The sequence below is a fragment of the Salvelinus fontinalis genome, chromosome 2, assembly GCF_029448725.1.
Source record: "Salvelinus fontinalis isolate EN_2023a chromosome 2, ASM2944872v1, whole genome shotgun sequence".
Classification (NCBI taxonomy): Eukaryota; Metazoa; Chordata; class Actinopteri; order Salmoniformes; family Salmonidae; genus Salvelinus; species Salvelinus fontinalis.
In genome coordinates, this window is record NC_074666.1 from 29,427,631 (window position 1) to 29,453,091 (window position 25,461).

Genomic DNA, 25,461 nt, shown 5'->3' on the forward strand with positions numbered 1-25,461 from the left:
TAAGTAAATGAATCATGAAGTAGAGAACCTTTGTCAAGATTGACAATTATGTTGTCTGCTTTTTGAGATAGTTTTTTCACTCAAAGGTTTGTCCGTGAAATGTGGCGAGGGAAAGGATGAGCCGACATGTTCATCTTGGTGTATGTGTCACTGGTGTATTTGTCTGTTTCCCTATTGTTTGGTAAACCCACCAGTGCTTGGTGCTTTATAAATGTATTGTAAATTGAAAATAAGCAATCCTATCAGCGGTGAACAACTTCTTTCTGTTGACTAAAAGAAGTTGACATGTTGTCTTCAGAGAAAGACGTGTGAAACGTGCATTATCAGCATCAGTAGTGAGAAGACTACATCGCCAGCAGCATACCACCCTGCATACCATTGCTGGCTTGCTTCTGAAGCTAAGCAGGGTTGGTCCTGGTCAGTCCCTGGATGGGAGACCAGATGCTGCTGGAAGTGGTGTTGGAGGGCCAGTAGGAGGCACTCCTTCCTCTGGTCTAAAAAATATCCCAATGCCCCAGGGTAGTGATTGGGGACACTGCCCTGTGTAGGGTGCCGTCTTTCGGATGGGACGTTAAACGGGTGTCCTGACTCTCTGAGGTCATTAAAGATCCCATGGCACTTATCGTAAGAGTAGGGGTGTTAACCCCGGTGTCCTGGCTAAATTCCCAATCTGGCCCTCAAACCATCATGGTCACCTAATAATCCCCAGTTTACAATTGGCTCATTCATCCCCCTCCTCTCCCCTGTAACTACTCCCCAGGTCGTTGCTGCAAATGAGAACGTGTTCTCAGTCAACTTACCTGGTAAAATAACGGTAAAATAAAAAATAAATAAAAATAGAAGAAAACATGGGCATACCTTAGGTATGTTTTCTCCCCACGCATGGTATTCAAAACATCCATAACGACCTATGGGTGTACAGTGCATTCAGAAACTATTCATACCCCTTGACTTATTCCACACTTTGTTGTGTTAGAGCCTGAATTCAAAATTGATTCAAGATATTTTTTTCTCACCCAGCTACACACAATACTCCATAAGTATTCATAAGTATTTCCATAAGTATTTCTCACCCAGCTACACACAATACATAAGTATTTACACCCCTTAGCCAATACATGTTAGAATCCCTTTTGGCAGTGATTACAGCTGTGAGTCTTTCTGGGAAAATCTCTAAGAGCTTTGCACACCTGGACTGTACAATATTTGCCCATTATTATTTTCAAAATTCTTCAAGCTCTGTCAAATTGGTTGTTGATCATTACTAGACAACCATTTTCAAGTCTTGCCATAGATTGTCAAGCAGTGTCACGATCGTCGTTAGGTGAAAGAGAGGACCAAGGCGCAGCGTGATATAAATACATCTTCTTTTATTTGAAGATGAACACGAACACTAATACAAACTAGACAAAACAACAAACGACCGTGAAGCTACAAAACGAAAGTGCAGACACAAGCAACTAACGTCAAGACATAGACAATTACCCACAACCTACCTAATGCCTATGGCTGCCTAAAATATGGCTCCCAATCAGAGACAACGATAGACAGCTGTCTCTAATTGAGAACCAATCCAGGCAACCATAGACTTACATAAACACCTACACTGAACACAACCCCATGAACTCTGCAAAAACCCCTAGGCAATACACACACCCTAGACTAGACAAAAACACACAAACATCCCCCATGTCACACCCTGACCTAACTAAAATAATAAAGAAAACAAAGATAACTAAGGCCAGGACGTGACAAGCAGATTTAAGTCAAAACTGTAACTCGCCACTTAGGAACATTCACTGTCTTCTTGGTAAGCAACTCCAGTGTAGATTTGGCCTTGTGTTTTAGGTTATTGTCCTGCTGCATGTGAATTCATCTCCCAGTGTCTAGTGGAAAGCAGACTGAACCAGGTTTTCATCTAAGATTTTGCCTGTGCTTAGCTCCATTACGTTTATTTTTCTCCTGAAATACTCCCCAGTCCTTAGCAATTACAAGCATACCCATAACATGATGCTGCCCCCACTATTCTTGCAAATATGAAGAGTGGTACTCAGTAATGTGTTGTATTGGATTTGCCCCTAACCTAGCATTTTGTATTCAGGACAAAAAGTAAATGTCTTTGCCACATTTTTTGCAGTATTTCTTTAGTGCCTTGTTGCAAACAGGATAGATGTTTTGGAGTATTTATATTATTTTCACTCTGTCATTTAGGTTAGTATTGTGGAATAACTACAATATTCTTGATCCGTCCTCAGTTTTCTCCTATCACAGCCATTAAACTTTGAAACTGTTTTAAAGTCACCATTGACATGGTGAAATCGCGTAGCGGTGTCCTTCCTCTCCGGCATCTGAGTTAGGAAGGACACCTGTATTTTTGTAGTGACTGGGTGTATTGATACACCATCCAAAGTGTAATAAATAACACCATGCTAAAAGGGATATTCAATGTCTGCTTTTTTATTTTTACCCATCAAACAATATGTTTCCTCCTTTGAGAGGCGTTAGAAAACCTCCCTGGTCTTTGTGTATGAATCTGTGTTGGAAATTCACTGCTTTGTATGTGTATGTTTTGTATTGTTTATAAAATATTTTAAACATCTATGAAAAAAATGAGGTACTCATTCAAAAATCATGTTAAACGCTATTATTACACACAGCGTGAGTCCAAGCAACTTATCATGTGACTTTGTTAAAGAAATGTTTACTCCTGAATTTATTTAGGTTTGCCATAACAAAAGGGTTGAATACTTATTGACTCAAGACATTTAACCTTTTCATTTTAAATTTGTAAATTAAATTTGAAAAACATAATTCTACTTTAACATTAAATCTCTATTTAATCCATTTTAAATTCAGGCTGTAACACATCAACATTTTGAAAAAGTCAAGGCGTGTGAATACTTTCTGAAGGTACTGTATATGCCTCACCACAATTCTCAGATCTACAGACAGTTCCTTGGACTTCATGGTCACAGGTGGACTCCAGTCAAGTTGTAGTGACATCTCAAGGATGATCAAAGGAAATTGGATACACCTGAGCTCAATCTGGAGTGTCATAGCAAAGGGGAGTGAATACTTATATAAATGAGATATTTCTGTATTTCGTTTTCAATAAATTTGGAAACATTTCAAAAAACACATTTTCACTTTGTCATTATGAGGTATTGTCACGATCGTCTTGCTGTGAGAGATTGGACCAAGGCGCAGCGTGTGCAAAATACATCTTCTTTTATTAGAAGAGAGAGGGAAAAAACAAGAAACGAATAACTATACAACAAACTAACAAAATAACAAACTGACGACCGTGAAGCTAAATAGACAAATAGTGCTGACACAAACACTACACATAGACAATTACCCACAAAACAGCTAAAGCCCATGGCTGCCTTAAATATGGCTCCCAATCAGAGACAACAATAACCAGCTGTCTCTGATTGAGAACCAATTCAGGCAACCATAGACTTTCCTAGACATCTATACTAAACACTAACCCATCTACTCTACTTAACCCCCAAAACCATACAACTCCCTAGACAATACAAAAACACACAAACTTCCCCATGTCACACCCTGACCTACCTAAAATAATAATGAAAACAAAGATAACTAAAGCCAGGGTGTGACATAACCCCCCCCCTTAAGGTGCGAACTCCGGGCGCACCAGCATAAAGTCTAGGGGAGGGTCTGGGTGGGCGTCTGTCCACGGTGGCGGCTCTGGCACTGGTCGTGGTCCCCACCCCACCATAGTCACTACCCGCTTTCGTAGCCTCCTCCAAATGGCCACCCTCCACATTAACCCCACTGGATTAAGGGGCAGCACCGGACTAAGGGGCAGCACCGGACTAAGGGGCAGCACCGGACTAAGGGGCAGCACCGGACTAAGGGCAGCACCGGACTAAGGGGCAGCACCGGACTAAGGGACGGATCCTGGCTGGATGGCGGATCCTGGCTGGCTGGCTCTGGTGGATCCTGGCTGGCTGGCGGATCCTGGCTGGATGACGGCTCTGGCGGATCCTGGCTGGATGACGGCTCTGGCGGATCCTGGCTGGATGACGGCTCTGGCGGATCCTGGCTGGATGACGGCTCTGGCGGATCCTGGCTGGACGGCTTATGGCTGGCTGACGGATCTGGCTGCTCATGGCTGGCTGACGGATCTGGCTGCTCATGGCTGGCTGACGGATCTGGCTGCTCATGGCTGGCTGACGGATCTGGCTGCTCATGGCTGGCTGACGGATCTGGCTGCTCATGGCTGGCTGACGGATCTGGCTGCTCATGGCTGGCGGAAGGCTCTGGCTGATCCTGTCTGGCGGAAGGCTCTGGCTGATCCTGTCTGGCGGAAGGCTCTGGCTGATCCTGTCTGGCGGAAGGCTCTGGCTGATCCTGTCTGGCGGAAGGCTCTGGCTGATCCTGTCTGGCGGAAGGCTTTGGCGGCTCCTGTCTGGCGGAAGGCTCTGGCGGCTCCTGTCTGGCGGAATGCTCTGGCGGCTCCTGTCTGGCGGACGGCTCTGAAGGCTCATGGCAGACGGGCGGCTTTGCAGGCTCAGTACAGACGGGCAGTTTTTTCGGGCACTTGGCAGACGGACAGTTCAGACAGCGTTGGGCAGACGGGCAGTTCAGGCGCCGTTGGGCAGTTCAGGCGCCGTTGGGCAGACGGGCAGTTCAGGTGCCGTTGGGCAGACGGGCAGTTCAGGCGCCGTTGGGCAGACGGCAGACTCTGGCCGGCTGAGACGCACTGTAGGCCTGATGCGTGGTGCCGGAACTGGAGGTACCGGGCTAAAGACACGCACCTTCAGGCTAGTGCGGGGAGAAGGAACAGGGCATGCTGGACCCTGGGAGCGCACATTAGGCCTAGTGCGTGGTGCCGGAACTGGTGGTACCGGACTGGGGACACACATCTCAGGGCTAGTGCGGGGAGCAGCAACAGGACGCACAGGACTCTGGGGACACACAGGAGGCTTGGTGCGCGGTGTATGCACCGGTGGTAAAGGGCTGGAGACACGCACCATAGGGCGTGGAGGAGGCACTGGAGGTACTGGGTTGGGGCGGGGAGGTGGCGCCGGAAATACCGGACCGTGCAGGCGTACTGGCTCCCTTGAGCACTGAGCCTGCCAAACCTTACCTGGTTGTATGCTCCCCGTCGCCCGACCAGTGTGGGGAGGTGGAATAACCCGCACCGGGCTATGTAGGCGAACCGTGGACACCATGCATAAGGCTGGTGCCATGTAAGCCGGCCCGAGGAGACGCACTGGTGACCAGATGCGTTGGGCCGGCTTCATGACATCCGGCTCAACGCTCAATCTAGCCCGGCCGATACGTGGAGCTGGAATGTACCGAACCGGGCTATGCACGAGTACAGGAGACACCATGCGCTCTACTGCGTAACACGGTGTCTGCCCATACTCTCGCTCTCCACGGTAAGTACAGAGAGTAGGCGCAGGTCTCCTACCTGACTTCGCCACACTCCCTTTAAGGCCCCCCCCCAAGAAATTTTTGGGTTGTACTCACGGGCTTCCAGCCTTGCTTCCGTGCTGCCTCCTCATATCGCCTCCTCTCGGCTTTAGCTGCCTCCAGCTCTTCACGAGGGAGGCGATATTCTCCCGGTTGTGCCCAAGGTCCCTTACCATCCAGTATCTCCTCCCATGTCCATGAATCCTGTGTAGGTGGGTCCTGTTGCCGCTTGACACGCCTCTTGGTCCTAGATTGGTTGGTAATTCTGTCACGATCGTCTTGCTGTGAGAGATTGGACCAAGGCGCAGCGTGTGCAAAATACATCTTCTTTTATTAGAAGAGAGAGGGAAAAAACAAGAAACAAATAACTATACAACAAACTAACAAAATAACAAACTGACGACCGTGAAGCTAAATAGACAAATAGTGCTGACACAAACACTACACATAGACAATTACCCACAAAACAGCTAAAGCCCATGGCTGCCTTAAATATGGCTCCCAATCAGAGACAACAATAACCAGCTGTCTCTGATTGAGAACCAATTCAGGCAACCATAGACTTTCCTAGACATCTATACTAAACACTAACCCATCTACTCTACTTAACCCCCTAAACCATACAACACCCTAGACAATACAAAAACACACAAACTTCCCCATGTCACACCCTGACCTACCTAAAATAATAATGAAAACAAAGATAACTAAAGCCAGGGTGTGACAGGTATTGTGTAGATGGGTGAGAGACAAAAATCAATTTAATCCATGTTGAATTCAGGCTGTAACACAACAAAATGTTGAATAAGTCAAGGGGCATGAATACTTTCTGAAGGCACTGTATGTAATATACAAAAGTGACAACAATGACAAATGAACACAATTAGGTTTGCGGGAGGGGTAGTGGTACTTGAACGTCTCAAATTTGATGGAGTAGGTAGATCCTCCCTCCCTTATGGTGGATCTCATTGACTGCTCATTAAGGCCCCAAATATATGTAGAGGTCAACCACTCTGCATAGAGGATGAGAATGTCACCATGCCTGATGTGGCTGTGTGCTGACTTTCTGTTCACACCTAAACGAACCTTGTTGTCGATATTTAAACCTAATACAATGCCAGCATTCATGTAGATCAGCAAATTGCTATCCAATACCTCCTCTTGGCATTGTATATCTTATCATTGTCAATTCTAATTAAATGAAAGGGTTGACGTGATGTCCGATCAATAACATCACCACACTTGATGTTTTGTCTTCACATTTAGAAAATTATAACAACTGTTCTATTACTACACGTTCACTCTAAAGGCTGGGTGATGTGTTGTTGACAGTTTAACACTGTTCTCTTGGCTTTGCCAAATAAACCAAAATACTGAATATTTACCAGAGATTATATATATTTGAGTTGATTTCAGATTTCTGTGTTGTCAACTCTCACCAGCAGACATTACCAATTAAACATAGCTGTCTTCCAATGAATTAGTATACTGTAGCATCAAGTGTTTTTCAGACCGCTAAAATGACTAGCAATTAGGTTCATAGTATCACCCACCTCCACAAACACCTTCAGAGGGATATTGTGAGGAGCCAATCCACACATAGGCCTACTGTATCTCCACAAAAGGGTGGTTTAACATAATATATAATCACTGGTAAAGATCAGTGATCAATAGAGTGATCAGCAGATCATCATTACAGACGTATTGTATCTTTATGATCCAAAAACGTACACTCTTAGAAAAAAAGGTGCTATACAGGGTTCTTAAGTTTGTCCCCATAGGGGATACATTTTTGATGCTGGGTAAAACCCTTTGCAGAGGGTTCTATCTAGATACCTCTATGTAGGGTTCTTCAAACAACCTGCTGTATATGGTTCTACCTAGAACCCTCTATGAAGGGTTGTGCCTAGAACCATTTTGTCATCTAAAGGTTCTTCCTAGAACCGTCTATGAAGGGTTCTACCGAGAACCCTTTTATCTTTGGAGGGTTCTTCCTAGAACCCTCTAAGAACGGGTATCACCCGTTAAATTGTTATTATTTATGACGATACATTACATACAGTGCATTCGGAAAGTTATTCAGACCCCTTGACTTTTTCCACATTTTGTTACGATAGTGCCTTATTCTAAAATGCTAATTTATAATAAGTATTCAGTATTTACATAAGTATTCAGACCCTTTGCTATCAGACTCAAAATCGATCTCAGGTACATCCTGTTTCCATTGATCATCTTTAAGCTGTTTCTACCAATTTATTGGACATGATTAGGAAAGGCACACATCTGTCTATATAAGATCCCACAGAGAAAAACATGTGGGAGGTCGAAAGAATTGTCCGTAGAGGTCTGAGACAGGAGTCGAGGCACAGATCTGGGGAAGGGTATCAAAAAATGTCTGCAGCATTGAAGAACACAGTGGCCTCCATCACTCTTAAATGGAAGACGTCTGGAACTACCAAGACTCTTCCTTGAGCTGGCCGCCCGGCTCAAACTGAGCAATCGGGGGAGAAGGGCCTTAGTCAGGGAGGAGACCAAGAACCTGATGGTCACTCTGACAGAGCTCTAGACTTCCTCTGTGGAGGTGGGAGAACCTTCCAGAAGGACAACCATCTCTGCAGCACTCCACATATCAGGCCCTTATGGTAGAGTGGCCAGACGGAAGCCACTCCTCAGTAAAAGGCACATGACAGTCAGCTTTGAGTTTGCCAAAAGGCACCTAAAGGACTCTCAGACCATGATAAACAATATTCTCTGGTCTGATGAAACCAAGACTGAACTCTTTGACCTGAATGCCAAGCGTCACGTCTGGAGGAAACCTGGCACCATTCCTACGGTGAAGCATGGTGGTGGCAGCATCATGCTGTGGGGATGTTTTTCAGCAGCAGGGACTGGGAGACTAGTCAGGATTGAGGGTAAGATGAACAGAGTAAAGTACAGAGAGATCCTTGATGAAAACCTGATCCAGAGCGCCCAGGACCTCAGACTGGGGCGAAGGTTCACCTTCCAACAGGCAACGACCCTAAGCACACAGTCAAGGCAATGTAGGGGCTTTTAGACAAGTCTCTGTATGTGCTTGAGTGGCCCAGCCAGAGCCCGGACTTGAACCCGATCAAACATCTCTGGAGAGACCTGAAAGTAGCTGTGCAGCGACGCTACCATCCAGCCTGACAGAGCTTGAGAGGATCTGCAGAGAAGAATGGGAGAAAATCCCAAAATACAGGTGTGCCAAGCTTGTAGCCTGAGGCTGTAATCACTGCCAAAGGTGCTTCAACAAAGTAGTGAGTAAAGGGTCTGAATAATTACAATTGGGGTATATATACTACCACTGGTGGAACCATGTCTTTGTTTCATGCAGCTGTGTGACCCAATGGGTGAATAAACTTGGTTTAAGCTTTACTAATCATCCGTGTGTTTTACTATGTTCATTTTGAACCTAACAACAAGAAAACCTGACGCTGTAATCGCTGCCAAAGACGTTTCAACAAAGTACTGAGTGAAGGGTCTGAATACTTACAGTTTGTAAATGTAATATTTCAGTTTTTATTTTGAATACATTTGCAAAAATGTTAGCTTTTTCATTATTGGCTATTGTGTATAGATTGATGAGGGAAAAAACAATTTAATCCATTTTAGAATAAGGCTGTAACGTAACAAAATGTGGAAAAAGTCAAGGGGTCTGAATACTTTCAGAATGCACTGTAGATCATATTTGATCACCTGGTTATATCCTAACACAGTGGTTTTAGGAATCTCCTGGTTTACAGGCCACATCAGGATTGCAAGTCACATTATGCTGGCTTTCAATGTTGTGTATAGTTCCTATTGGAACCCAGCCAGAGTTAGGATGTCCAACAAGAGAAATTGTTAATCACCCCCAACCTGCATTCAGAATGACTGCCAGGGTAGGGATGATTGAATACTGAGACTAAGTCAATCACTTAAACTGGAACAACCATCTCAGTAACAGGTGCAATAAATCCAATTACTAATTGATTGGATTAGTTAGAAAACGGTATGTTATTCATATAAGTTTACCTTATGACCAATCAATGTACATGCAAAAACACTGATATTACAGTAAATCAAACAATTTTGAAAATCTCCCTGCAATAGAGCATGCTGGGAAATATTATGTATGGTTCTATGTAGAACCCTTCTTTCATTCCAAATAATCCTTTTTGCCTTCCAAAGAATCATCAAAGAACCCTATCTTCCAAAAACAGTTCTTAGGATGTTAAAGGTTCTAGATGGCGCCGGAGGAGATGGCTGCCGTTTTATGGGCTCCGAACCAACTGTGGTATTGTGTGTGTTTTTTCACGTTATTTGTAACTTATTTTGTACATAATATTTTGCCGCTGTCTCTTCTGGATATCAGGACAGCGATTACTCACCTCGTACTAGACAAAGATTTTTTATTTAACGAGTTGGATGCAAAGGATTTACTTCAGACACCCGACAAGACCCAAATCCCTGTGATTCGCATGAGAAAGAGACAGATATCGGGGACGTAGGTCGGGGTGCCTTGTAAGGATCTGACGGCGAGTGAGTAATCCGCCTTTACCATCGGTCCTATTTGCAAACGTACAATCATTGGATAATAAAATGGATGAGCTCCGATCAAGACTATCCTATCAACGGGACATTAAAAATAGCTTATGTAATAGCTTATGTTTCACCGAGTCGTGGCTGAACGATGACATGGATAACATACAGCTGGCTGGGTTTTCGGTCCATCGGCAAGATAGAACAGCTGCCTCCGGTAAGACAAGGGGTGGTGGTCTGTGTCTATTTGTAGATAACAGCTGGTGCACGAAATCTAATATTAAAGAAGTCTTGAGGTTTTGCTTGCCTGAGGTAGAGTATCTCATGATAAGCTGTAGAGCCACACTATTTACCAAGAGTTTTCATCTATATTTTTCGTAGTTGTCTATTTACCACCACAAACCGATGCTGGCACTACGACAGCACTCAACGACCTGTATAAGGCCATAAGAAAACAAGAAAATGCTCACCCAGAGGCCGGGGACTTTAATGCAGGGAAACTTAAATCTATTTTACCTCATTTCTACTAGCATGTTAAATGTACAACCAGAAGAAAAAAAACATCTAGACCACCTTTACTCCACACACAGAGACGTGTACAAAGCTCTCCCTCGCCCTCCATTTGTCAAATCTGACCATAACTCTATCCTCCTGATTCCTGTTTACAAGCAAAAACTAAAGCAGGAAGTACCAGGACTCGCTCAATAAGGAAGTGGTCAGATGAGACAGATGCTAAGCTACAGGACTGTTTTTCGAGCACAGACTGGAATATGTTCTGGGATTCGTCCAATGGCATTGAGCAGTACACCACATCAGTGACCGGCTTCATCAATAAGTGCATCGATGACGTCGTCCCCACAGTGCATACCCCAAACAGAAGCCATGGATTACAAGCAACATCCACACTGAGACCTGGCAGTGTGGTGCCAGGATAACAATCTCTCCCTCAACGTGATCAAGACAAAGGAGTTGATTGTGGACTACAGGAAAAGGAGGACCGAGCACGTCCCCATTCTCATTGATGGGGCTGTAGTGGAGCAGGTTGAGAACTTCAAGTTCCTTAGTGTCCACATCACCAACAAACTATCATGGTCCAAACTGTCGTGAAGAGGGCACGACAACGCCTATTCCCCCTCAGGAGACGGAAAATATTTGGCATGGGTCCTCAGATCCTCTAAAAGTTCTACAGCTGCACCATCAAGAGCATCCTGACTGGTTGCATCTCTGCCTGGTTTGGCAACTGCTTGGCTTCCGACCACTAGGCACTACAAAGGGTAGTGCGTACGGCCCAGTAAATCACTGGGGCCAAGCTTCCTGCCATCCAGGACCTCTATACCAGGCGGTGTCAGGAAAGGCCCTAAAAATTGCCAAAGACTCCAGCCACCCTAGTCATAGACTATTCTTTCTGCTACTGCATGGCAAGCGGTACCGGAGCGCTAAGTCTAGGTCCAAAAGGCTTCTTAACAGCTTCTACCCCCAAGCCATAAGACTCCTGAACAGCTAATCAAATGGCTACCCGGACTATTTGCATTGTCCCCCCAACCCTATTTTTACGCTGCTGCTACTCTCTGTTTATCACTTTTCCTCTACCTGCATGTACATATTACCTCAATTACCTCAACTAACCTGTGCCCCCGCACATTGTTTCTGTACAGGTACCCCCTGTATATAGCCTCGCTACTGTTATTTTATTGTTGCTCTTTTATTATTTGTTATTTTTCTATTTTCTTTCTTTTTCATTCTTTCTTTTTTACTTCAGTTTGTTTTAGTAAATACTTTCTTAACACAAATTTTTCTTAAAACTGCATTGTTGGTTAAGGGCTTGTAAGTAAGCATTTCAATGTGAGGTCCACACTTGTTTTATTCAGCGCATGTGACAAATAACATTTGATTTGATTTCAAAAGGGTTCTTCTAAACAAAATGGTTCTTGGTAGAACCCTATCGTTCCACAAATAACCCTTTTGGAACCCTTTTTTGTGTAGTGTAGAGTTCCTACTCCTGAACGCCTTCCTCAAACCAAAACAAAGTTTGAGATAAAAGCAGTTATTTTATTTTGGCCAAATGATATCAGCCAAGTCGATATACTGTTAAGAACACAGACACTGATGATATGGCACTGACCCAACATCAATGCAATTACATATTTCTGTCACATCAGCATAATGACGATATTCAAGACCACAAGCATTTTCTTCCTAATTTCTTTAAATTACACACAGACAGGAATTGATTGGTCCTCTATTGACCGTTTTTTTGCCCTTAACAATGCATTTTTCAAGTGTCAGCAGCAGCACTACAACAGAACTGTGCCTCAATATCCCAGACTGTGTTGAGCTCAGTTCTGGATGTCCACAGTCCATAACTGAACAATACAATTCACCAGTTTTCATGAATGTTGCTGCAGACCTTGAGGAGAATTACCCAATACCACAGGATGCTGCATTTACACTGGCTTGGACAACAAAAACAAACATCCCTCAGATAACTTTATCCCTTTGTGAACCATACTTAAACTGAATTACGCTGTCTGTGAAAATTGGCCCAGCAATTATGCCCTGTGATATAATCTTCCCTAAAACTGACCTTTGTACTTTCACATCTTTAATTGAACACATTAAAGATAGCGGCTAATGGTATTAAAACCTTTTCTAATTAGGGACCTGAGCAATGAGGGTTATTTTTCTCCCCTTCCTTTTGTTCTTCTGTTCCGCCGGTCGGTCTATTCCCTCCCTGCACACTGCCGCCTACAGCTTGTTAGATAAAGGCAGTGGTTGCAAGGTCAAGTTCACAGTGAGGAGGAATTGGCCACCATTCTGCATTAGCATAAATCCATGTAATCACAGCATTCAGCATCACTGTCAGGTGTGAGAATGTAATAATAAATGCCCCCCCCCCCCCCCAATGCATGGCTGGTGCAAACATGTTAAGGCGGTTTGCCTGTTGGGAGCATTCATTCATTAGATGTAGGATTTATATCATTTGGTCATGGAGGGAAATGGGATTGCATTCTGAGATTGATTTTAATTATGTGCATTTCCAGCAGTTTACCAATAACTTAAACCGAACTACACAAGTATCTAACAGAAGTAAATTATGTTCTGTATCCTATTTAAGTACTACACAGATTGGAAATGTCTTAATCTGTGCATGTTTATTCATGTCATATCTGCGCTGTTTGTATTTGTGCGCAAATTAAAAGGTGAAAATGTTCAAACAATACTATGTTATTGTGTTACAATGAAACGGTCATGTATGGTAATGTATGTGCTATGTTGTGTATATTCTCATCAATGTCAACCTCTTGTGTTGTTGGGTTGCAGGCATTTTCTGTTCAAACATGGCTCAGGCTCCTCTGCTCTGTTCAGCGCTGCCAGTCAGAACTACCCTCTGACATCTAGCACAGTGTACTCCCCACCCCCACGGCCCCTACCCAGGAGCACCTTCTCCAGACCCATGTTCACCTTCAACAAGCCCTACAAGTGCTGCAACTGGAAATGCACTGCCTTAAGCGCTACCGCTATCACCGTAACCCTCGCCCTCCTGCTCACATACGTCATTGGTAAGTCGGGTATTTCTCCCTATCTATATTATCTATCTCTATATTTTACTGAACAATTTAGTACAGTACAATGTCAGACAGCATAACATTTCCACTTGGAATTTCTTATTTTTTTGTCTCATCTCCAACTATTTGCCAGGGTTATTTTATTTCATGCAATAGGATGAATGCATTGTTTTGTGGGGGGAAATCCAGCCAAGTCGTTTCTGAGTCTGTAAGATAAAGGAAACAAACATTCCTTAAGTTCTATCAAAGGCAAATCATTTTTCAAGGTTTTGAAACCCATTAAACATGTAACGGTAGTTGGATTTGTATAATGATGTTGTTTTTGTACTGTAGCTGTCATAATAGTTGTGTTCAGAGGTGTCATCCCCATAGGGGGTACAGAGGCACATACCCCTTCACATTTCTCCCGTTACAAAAATATATATTTTTTATTTTTATTTGTTGTTGTTGTTTTTTTTGTAATACTACTAGCCACCTACCAATTTCATGAAGTTGGCTTTATCTTGCCCAGATTGGGAACCTATCTCCCAACCTCATAACTAGCTACCAAGAAGCCATTACAGTCTATCAATCAAGTTAGAGTAGCTAGCTTGTCTAACTATCTTAGCTGGCATGCCGGCTGGCAATGTTGGTTTACTTTAGAAAAGCAAGCATTAACTAAACGTACTGAATAGGACTCACATTTCTTTTAATCTTTTACTCAGATTTTAGCAGAGATGCAGAGAAACATATTTTCTTTCTTTAAAATAACCAGGAGAATACAGACGTAAAATCAAATCAAATGTCATTTGTCACACGCACCAAATACAACAGGTGTAGACTTTACTGTGAAATTCTTACTTACTAGCCCTTTCCCAACAATGCAGAGTTAAAAAGTACAAAAAATAGCACACAAAAAAGGAAATAGTAACACAATATAATCACAATAACGAGCCTATATACAAGGAGTACCGGTACCAAGTAATTTTGCTGGGAGTATGAGGTAGTTGAGATGATTGAGGTAATATGTACAGGTAGGGGTAAAAGTGACTAGGCAATCAGGATAGATAATAAACAGTAGCAGCAGCGTATGTGAATAATGTGAAAGTGTGTTTATGTGTGAGGTACAGTATGCTTACATATGCAGAAAAATATACATATTTTTACATAGAATTAAGCATTATGATTATGGCTTTATATTGCAGGGAAAAGCTGTTTCAGGTTTTTGAACATTTAAAAATTCTCCAACTATCCCTCCCCCGGACCAGCCCCAGCCATCCTCACGTACTTTGTGCACCTTCAGAATTTTGGGGTGCATGTGTTCTTGTCCTTGTCCCATTGAAACTGTAAGAAGCAGTATTTGGACTAAGAGACAAGCAGAAAAGGACAGATAGACTGTTATGTAACAATACATTATGTAGCTATTGGTCTTGCTTAGCCTTTATTCCAGAGTATGACAAATACCATGTACCAAGTAGGTATATCAGTAGAGATAGTTACATAATACTTCCCACTGTTTCCAAGAAAATACAAAACAGTGCCAAAGTAAGTAATTATGCCATATAGCAGATGATTTTATACAAAGCACCTTACACCCATGCATGCATACATTGTACGTATGGGTGGCCCCGGGAATCAAACCCACAACCTTGGCGGTGCAAGCGCCATGCTCTACCAACTGAGCCATCCAGCACCAATTAGGTCTACCCCATAACTGCATGGACTTACTAGTGTACAGTACTGTGTAGTTACATATATTATTACACTGGTAGGCCTGTGTCAAGTGTAGCTGAATATTGGTATTTGATCAAGAGAAAGTGTTACTTTATTACAAACTTGTTTCTGTCAATATGTCCATTGTAGATCCAGATATCAATCAGGTCAAATTTGCCTACTATGTTCACTGACATTGTCAATAAACCATTCCATTGAAGAGACTCTAGATTTTGAATACTGGTACGCCTTTGAGTTGGAACCTCTCATTCATTTCTCATAAGATGATCCTTACCTAGTGATCAGAGGGCAACAAAAGATTGGTCATTCAAGGTCCGTAGCCATGAATATAACATCTAAGCGTTGTCTTTAAGCCTGGTGTGGTGTTATTCTAGGACTGACTGATATTAATATGAGAGCATTGTAACCTTCGTGTGCCATCTTTATGGAAGGCTCTGACCCAGAGATGTCTGTGTGTTTTTCTTAATTGAGATGATGCCCTTAAGCTTCCAACAGTAGATCAATAAAGATCTTAGGAAATGCAACACAGAGCAAGATGGAAGACTCTACACCTCCAATTTTGATCCTCAGACTTGTAATTTACTAAATTGCATGACCATGCATTAACAGCCCTTTAATAAGGCAGCTTCAAAAGTAGCCATCAGCCCATAGCGAGGGATAGGGATTGTAAATCCCACTCTGTCTAACAAATGTTGACTGCATCTTAAAAGTTCTGCTTTATTATTCATTCTTCTACTTTAAATTCTACATTACCAATTTTGATTTGACCAAATAAAAATCTATATGGCTACAGTAGTAGGCTACATAAATAAAATGCTGAGTAATTTCCGGAGTTTGAAATATTGGCAAACAGCTTTGAAATTAGCTGCTATATGTTAATTCCTTCTAGTTATTAGGCAATCAGTCTAAATCGTAAACAACCAGATGTACTGTCATCACGAATAATGTTGCTATTGTACATAAAAATGTCAAATAAATAACAAAGGTGGGATATCTATCACCCACAAGTCTCTGCTCGGTGGTAAAACATCACAAATCTCAGTGAACATGGAAGGTGCCAGTCACCACAAATCACAGAAAACATGGCTCTCTCTGTGCCTTGACACAGGCCTTTATGGCTTTGCTTGATGGTACCATTGGTGTGATCAACCCTGTTATTTATTTATCTAGTGTATTTATCTGTTTTGGTTAATGCTAGTCCAGACCCCAGAAGAGACATCAGCATGGTATTTGTTTGCTGTAGTCACAGCAGGACAGCAGTGGCTGGGCTGGAGCAGTTTGCATTTCAGCGATTTGCTTTGTTTACTGCTGCGCATACATCCATCTCTTCAAACATGTTTTAAATGGACAATATTTGTCTTCATAAGACTCCATCCCAAGCACATTTATACACATTTTGCCAAATCACATGGTGAATATATCATAATTTGTAACTGATTTTGCAAATTATTGTGATGTGTTCCAATTCTAGCACAAAATTAAAACAAAAGATAACACACTGGTGCTTGGGTAGGGCACATCCCTCTTTATTCTCCACTTTTCTGAAGAAAAATGCATTGCTGTTTGAACAGAAAGCTTAGAAATCTAGTAGGTGGTGGGGCCAGTAACAATCCAGGACAATCTGCATTTGACAATTTGTAGACCCCCACCATCCAGCTATTTAAGCTGCAACTGAATTTGCCTTTGACCTCACACAACATAATGAGAGGAATGCCTCAAAGACAACGGTGACATGTCATTGTGTCATACTTAGAGAATGCACACAAGCCCCAGGGCGATGAATGAATGATGAGAGGAGAGAAACAGAAGAACATGCAGGCATACTGCTGATATAGCACGGTAAGCCACACTGTCTGATTCTGACTGGGAGTAAATACCAACTACTCCATTCTCCTCAGAAACACTCTTACTTCACTAAGGGGACAACCTGATGCTAATTAAAATACTCCAAAATGTCACCCACATACCCAGAGGTGATATGCGCTGAAGAGAAATTTACCGTTGCCTGTCAGAAGGCTGTCAATGCAGGAAGGAACAATGTCTCCCCTGCCACCTCAACCACCGCCATCACCACTTTCTCTCTCCTCTTCTGTCTCCATTTCTCTCTCCTCCTCTGTCTCCATTTCTCTCTCCTCCTCTGTCTCCATTTCTCTCTCCTCCTCTGTCTCCATTTCTCTCTCCTCCTCTGTGTCTGTGATTGAGTTATCCCACAACGGTTCTTCTAACTGCAACACTTCACCTGTTTATTAGTGCAATAACTTATAAGCAATAAAACTCACCTACCTTTTGAGGAGTTGTTTTGGTATTGAGTAAAAGAAAAGCCCTAATGAAGTTTAGATATCTCTCTCCAAGGTGTATTGACAGACTGCGACTCAGAAAGGGGAACAATGTTCCTGGGAGAAAATTAAACGTTTAGATTTTTTCAGTTCATTAGGGCGCTGTAAAGGATAGCTGTCAGCTGTGGTATTGGTTTAACAGACTGAAAAGTGTTAGGATCAATAAGACTGAGTAATGTCAAAGGGTCAGAGTCAGAGTCTCTGTGTTGAAAGGGAACCGGGCAGCCATGGAATTTATGATTCCAGGCGACTTGCCTTGAAGGTAGCAGACCTTTCATGCCTCATTGTGATCGTATTGATCGATCCATTTTCTCTTCAGTATCTCATTAGTATTCTGGTCGCGGCTCTATAAACCAAACAATGCCCTTTTTGAAGAGAGCGGAGGCTGGGGTGCAGGGGGCAGGCAGTGAATTATTTCACCCAGTACAGGGAAGTTTAGATCAAGTGCCAATCTACTGGAACTGACACCTCTCCTGAAGCTCAGAAGGGACATTGAGGACAGTAGGTGTAGGACTAATACTAATCACACTGGTATTAGGAAGTATCTTTTCCCCGTACTCAACCATGTTTAATGAACCTCTTCCTAGTATTGGTTAACAATAGAGACCGTAGGCAGAGGCTATATGTCATACTGAAACATGTTCTGGTAGTAATGAACACAAAAATCAATCTGCCATGATAATGTGGTAAGAATAACCTTAATCGGATATTTTTGCCACTCTGCCCACCAGAGCTGACTGGCTCTGGTTCAGTTCCTTAGAGAACACCTCTTTAACAGTACAAGGTGTCAACCGTCTGCATACTGGCAGCCATATTGACAAAAAGAGCCAAGTATGTCTTACCTTTCATGTTTTGTCCTCTGGTGTCACCGTGCCAATGTGGGGTCTCACCTGATTAAGCAGGTCTTTACTTTCAGATGACTTGCTGCTAGTGTTACAGTAGGTGACTGTCACCCATACCTTTAATGCAACTCAATCCAATTCCATCCTCCTTTTTAAATTATAGTGGCAGAATTATTTTTGCTACTGGCCCTATAGTATACAGTGCCTTCAGAAAGTATTCACACCCCTTGACTTTTTCCATATTTTGTTATGTTACAGCTTGAAGTTAAAAGGGATTAACTTGAGATTTTGTGTTACTGGCCTACACTCAATACTCCATAATTTTACAAATGAATACAACATGAAAAGCTGAAATGTCTTGAGTCAATAAGTACTCAATGCCTTTGTTATGGCAAGCCTAAATAAGTTCAGGAGTAAAAGTTTGCTTAACAAGTCACATAATAAGTTTCACGGACTCACTCTGTGTGCAATAAAAGTATGTAATATTATTTTTTAATGACTAGCTCATCTGTACCCACACATAAAATGATTTGTAAGTTCTGTCAGTCGAGCAGCCAATTTCAAACACAGATTCAACCACGAAGACCACGTAGGTTTTCCAATGCCTCGCTAAGAAGGTCACCTATTAGTAGATGTGTAAAAAATAAAAAAGCAGACATTGAATATCCCTTTGAGCATGGTGAAGTTATTAATTACACTTTGGATAGTATATCAATACACCCAGTCACTACAAAGGTACAGGTGTCCTTCCTAACTCAGTTACCAGAGACGAAGGAAAACAATCAGGGATTTGAGGACCATGGTGACATTAAAACAGTTACTGTACGTAGTTTAATGGCTGTGATAGGAGAAAACTGAGGGTGGATCAACAACACTGTAGTTACTCCACAATACTAACCTAATTGACAGAGTCAAAAGAAGGAAGCCTGTACAGAATAAAAAATATTCTAAAACATGCATCCTGTTTGCAACAAGGCAAAAGGTAATATGGCAAAAAGAATGTGGCAAAGCAATTCACTTTTTGTCCTGAATACCCTGAACATAGTGTTATGTTCACATAGTGTTATGTTCAGGGTAAATCCAATACAACACATTACTGAATACCACTCTCCAAATGTTCAAGTCTAGTGGTGGCTACATCATGTTATGGGTATGCTTGTAATCGGACTCAGAGTTTTTCAGGGTAAGTAGAAATGGAATGGAGCTAAGTACAGGCAACATCCTAGAGGAAAACCTGGTTCACTCTGCATTCCACCAGACACTGGGAGATGAATTCACCTTTCAGCAGAACAATAACCTAAAACACAAGGTCAAATATACACTGGATTTGCTTACCAAGACAACATTGAATGTTCCTGAGTGTCCTCGTTACAGTTTTGACTTATATTGACTTGAAAATGAATGGCAAGATTTGAAAACGGCTGTCTAACAATGATCAACAACCAACTTGACAGAGCTTGAAGAAAAAAAAAAAAAGGTAAATATTTTACAGTCCAGGTGTGCAAAGCTCTTAGAGACTTACCCAGAAAGACTCACAGCTGTAATCACTGCCAAAGGTGATTCTAACATGTATTGATTCAGTGGTGTGAATACTTATGTAAATGAGATATTTCTGAATTTCATTTTCGATACATTTGCAAAAATGTCTAAAAACATGTTTTTACTTTTATGCGGTATTGTGTGTAGATGGGTGAGATACATTTGAAAAAACATGTTGAATTCAGGCTGTAACACAACAAAATGTGGAATAAGTCAAGGGGAATAAATACTTTCTGAATGCACTGTAAGTGCCATCACAACAGTATTGCTGTATCATGAATATTAATCTATTCATTTGCAAAGTGATACACTCTTAGAAAGAAAGGCGCTATCTAGAACCAAAAAGCGTTCTTCGGCTGTCCCCATAGAAAACCCCTTTTAAGAACACCTTTTGGTTCCAGGTATAATTATTTTGGGTTCCATGTAAAACCCTTTCAGTACAGTACTAAATACAGTATACAGTGCATTCGGAAAGTAGTCAGACCCGTTGACTTTTTCCACATTTTGTTACATTACAGCCTTATTCTAAACAGGATTAAATCGTTTTTTCCCCTCATCAATCTACACACAATACCCCATAATGACAAAGTAAAAATAGGTTGTAAGGAAATTTGTACAAATATCACATTTACATAAGTATTTTGATCCTTTACTCAGTTCTTTGTTGAAGCACCTTTGGCAGCGATTACAGCCTTGAGTCTTCATGGGTATGACGATACAAGCTTGGCACACCTGTATTTGGGGAGTTTCTCCCATTCTTCTCTGCAGATCCTCTCAAGCTCTGTCAGGTTGGATGGGGAGCGTCGCTGCACAGCTATTTTCAGGTCTCTCCAGAGATGTTCGATCGGGTTCAAGTCCGGGCTCTGGTTGGGCCACTCAAGGACATTCAGAAACTTGTCCCGAAGCCACTCCTGCGTTGTCTTGGCTGTGTGCTTAGGGTCGTTGTCCTGTTGGAAGGTGAACCTTTGCCCCAGTCTGCTCTGGAGCAGGTTTTCATCAAGGATCTCTCTGTACTGTGCTCCGTTCATCTTTCCCTCATTCCTGACTGGTCTACCAGTCACTGCAGAAAAACATCCCCACAGCATGATGCTGCCACCACCGTGATTCACCGTAGGGATAGTGCCAGGTTTCCTCCAGATGTAACGCTTGGCATTCAGGCCAAAGAGTTCAATCTGGGTTTTATCAGACCAAAGAATCTTGTTTCTCATAGTCTGAGAGTCCTTTAGGTGCCTTTTGACAAACTCCAAGTGGGCTGTCAGGTGCCTTTTATTGAGGAGTGGCTTCCGTCAGGCCACTCTACCATAAGGGCCTAATTGGTGTAATGCTGCGGAGATGGTTATCCTTCTGGAATGTTCTCCCATCTCCACTATTGCTCTGTCAGAGTGACCACCGCTCCGACCAAGGCCCTTCTCCCCCGATTGCTCAGTTTGGCCGGACGGCCACCTCTAGGAAGAGTCTTGGTAGTTCCAAACTTCTTCCATTTAAGAATGATGGAGGCCCCTGTGTTCTTGGGGACCTTCAATGCTGCAGAAATGTTTCGGTACCCTTCCCCAGATCGGACAATACGGACAATTCCTTCGACCTCGTAGCTTGGATTTTGCTCTGACATGCACTGTCAAATGTAAGACCTTATATAGACAGGTGTGTACCTTTCCAAGTCATGTCCAATCAATTGAATTTACCACAACTGGACTCCAATCAACTTGTAGAAATATCTCAAGGATGATCAATGGAAACAGGATGCACCTGAGCTCAATTTCGAGTCTCGTAGCAAAGGGTCTGAATACTTATTTAAATAAGGTATTTATGTTTTTATCTTCAATACATTTGCAAGAATTTCGAAAAATCTGTTTTCGCTTTGTCATTATGGGGAATTGTGTGTAGATTGATGATTCTTTTTTATTCAATCCATTTTATAGTAAGGCTGTAACGTAAGTTTTTTGGGGGGAAAGTCAAGCGGTCTGAATACTTTCAGAATGCACTGTAAGTCAGTGGAAGTCACTTCAACTCTTACTACTGCAACTGTTCAGTTGTACCACTACTAAAGAAACGTGCTCTCACTGTCAACTGCATTTATTTTCAGCAAACTTAACGTGTAAATATTTGTATGAACATAACAAGATTCAACAACTGAGACATAAACTGAAGAAGTTCCACAGACATGTGACTAACAGAAATTGAATAATGTGTCCCTAAACAAAGGGGGGGGGGGGGTCAAAATCAAAAGTAACAGTCAGTATCTGGTGTGGCCACCAGCTGCATTAAGTACTGCAGTGCATCTCCTCCTCATGGACTGCACCAGATTTGCCAGTTCTTGCTGTGAGATGTTACCCCACTCTTCCATTAAGGCACCTGCAATTTCCCGGACATTTCTGGGGGGGAATGGCCCTAGCCCTCACCCTCCGTTCCAACAGGTCTCAAACGTGCTCAATAGGATTGAGATCCGGGCTCTTCGCTGGCCATGGCAGAACACTGATATTCCTGTCTTGCAGAAAATCACACACAACACAAGCAGTATGGCTGGTGGAATTGTCCTGCTGGAGGGTCATGTCAGGATGAGCCTGCAGGAAGGGTACCACATGAGGGAGGAGGATGTCTTCCCTGTAACGCACAGTGTTGAGATGCCTGCAATGACAACAAGCGCAGTCCGATGATGCTGTGACACACCGCCCCAGACCATGACGGACCCTCCACCTCCAAATCGATATCTCTCCAGAGTACAGGCCTCTGTGTAACGCTCATTCCTTTGATGATAAACGCAAATCCGACCATCACCCCTGGTGAGACAAAACCGCGAAGAGCATTTTTTTCAGTGAATAGCACTTTTTGCCACAGTACGGACATTGCAATTTATTGCCCTGACCACATCTGCAGTCCTCATGCCTCCTTGCAGCATGTCTAAGGCACGTTCACGCAGATGAGCAGGGACCCTGGGAATCTTTCTTTTGGTGTTTTTCAGAGTCAGTAGAAAGGCCTCTTTAGTGTCTTAAGTTTTCATAACTGTGACCTTAATTGGCTACCGTCCGTAAGCTGTTTGTGTCTTTTTTATTTATTTTTTTATTTTTTTTATTTTACCCCCTTTTCTCCCCAATTTTCGTGGTATCCAATTGCTAGTAATTACTATCTTGTCTCATCGCTACAACTCCCGTACGGGCTCGGGAGAGACGAAGGTCGAAACACAACCCGACCAAGCTGCACTGCTTCTTAACACAGCGCGCCTCCAACCCGGAAGCCAGCCGCACCACTGTGTCGGAGGAAGCACCGTGCACCTGGCTCCCTTGGTTAGCGCGCACTGCGCCCGGCCCGCCACAGGAGTCGCTGGTGCGCGATGAGACAAGGATATCCCTACCGGCCAAACCCTCCGTAACCCGGACAACGCTAGGCCAATTGTGCGTCGCCCCACGGACCTCCCGGGCGCGGCCGGCTGCGACAGAGCCTGGGCGTGAACCCAGAGTCTCTGGTGGCGCCCACTGCGATGCAGTGCCCTAGACCACTGCGCCACCCGGGAGGCCCCTGCTGTTTGTGTCTTAACGACCGTTCCACAGGTGCATGTTCATTAATTGTTTATGGTTCATTGAACAAGCATGGGAAACAGTATTTAAACCCTTTACAATGAAGATATGTGAAGTTATTTGGATTTTTATGAATTATCTTTGAAAGACAGGGTACTGAAAAAGAGATATTTATTTTTTGCTGAGTTTTGTACTACTAATAGTAACTCATTGGCTAATATGTTGGGGGAGGCAGCCAGTTCCATGTGATGCTTTTGGTCTGTGAACTGAACTGCGTTTAGAAAAATGCTCATTGGATTCCCGGTCTGTTTGAAACAAGAGTGGTGTTGGATCCTGCACATCCAGCCCCCTGCTGAGAATCCAATCCAGCGCTTGCTTTTCATTACCCCTCCCCAAAGTCTTCCCACAGATCTCTGCAGGGCACCAATACAGAGTAATGCAAACTGATGCCCCCAGTAATCTCACTATCACATGGATAAAGCCCTGATTTGTAGCTACTTTAAGACAATGGTATCATCGTGGGGACCCAGCGTGGTAGGTCAACTGTTGAACATAACCTAATTTTGTCCTCCAAACACGCTGCTCATGAGTTTTGCGATTTCATTCTTTCTGGGCATACTCACTGGCTAGTTTAAAGCGTTGCCTGTCAAAGGAGAACAGCTATTGATAAAACATCATTGGGCGGTGTGATGCTTTAGGCATTTAGCTCTGGGTTTTCTCTACTTTATTCCTCTAAATTGGAATAAGACTCATCGTAAATGTGCAGTGAAAGGTGCAAGTAGCTATTTATGTCCATTGTCCTTTAAAGGTCACATCTCCTACTGTCATGTATTTATGGGAAACAACATAGTTCTAAAATATACATGTTGTACTTTTACACCAGACTTCATTTGTCAACAGTATATTCGATTTGGGTTGTGTTGGTGCATTGGAGAATAGTTTGCTTTGTTGATTTATCATTTATTTTAGATTTCCATTTATTTTCCTGTAGAGCAAAAACAATTGTAGTTTTTTTTATTTCTGTTTATTAGCAACAAGAGGACCATAATGTGATTATACGGTTCGGCCTGAATCAATTAACAAGTTACAAGACAATAGTTCAAAGCAGCTTAATAAGGAGGACACTACAGTTGCCTCCTGAGCCAAACATTCCCTCTCTTTCTTATTTACAGAGAATATTTAATCAAATTGTCTCTGCCTCATTATTGGCAGACCCCAAACAAAACTCTTATCTGTTATTGTATACTATACAGCTGTCTGTTTCTCTGGGTCACACCAAGTAGAAGACAAGAGTTTAATCTAATTCTTCCCTCTAAACTGCATAATCATTTTGTGCATTATACATTTTAAAAGCAGGTACTATCAATTATTCTTCCACTGAATATGTAAAACAGATGCAAATTGGTGTGAACTACTTTCACTCTAATTAGGCATTCCCACTCAGCTGGCTGCTAAAAAAAACTATATTTTTCAACAGGCATTCTTTAAGACCTTCCGCCAATATGACTGGCCTAGCTGCGTTTTAAAGATAGATGAAAAGGAAAAGGCTTTGAAGCGGTCAGGGGTGAATTACATTGATCTGCGTATCTAAATGCTGCACTAGTGAGTGAATGGTTGTTATACAGAGCAGCACCTTTCCGAAACACACTGTCTCCACCATGGCTAATCAGTGCAGAGGAGTCCTGCTGGGTTAGTGGTTTGTTAAGGCTTATGAATCAGGTGGTATAGTAGTTAGCTGCTAATTATCCTGCTCTCCTCTCTCCATTTGGTAGTTAGGTCTTTCTGTTTTGTTCTGAAATTATACTGAACAAAAATATAAACTCAACATGTAAAGTGTTAGTTGCATGTTTCATGAGCTGAAATAAAAGATCCCAGAAATTTTCCAAATTATCCCAGAACTTTTTTACCCAATTAGATTTGAATGCTTACTCTGCAAGTGGGGAACTGGCTCAGCCATTCTTAG

General features: G+C 42.7%; 1 protein-coding gene across 4 annotated transcripts in view; it reads left to right on the forward strand.

Annotated features, from left to right (window-relative positions):
* Positions 1-25,461, forward strand: part of tenm1 (teneurin transmembrane protein 1) — a 246,029-nt gene that overhangs the window by 95,862 nt on the left and 124,706 nt on the right. For all 4 annotated transcript variants that reach the window (XM_055870047.1, XM_055870059.1, XM_055870067.1 and 1 more), the window contains exon 5: positions 13,312-13,550. In XM_055870047.1, the coding sequence (XP_055726022.1) occupies positions 13,312-13,550 (239 nt within the window). The remainder of the gene's footprint in view (positions 1-13,311; positions 13,551-25,461) is intronic.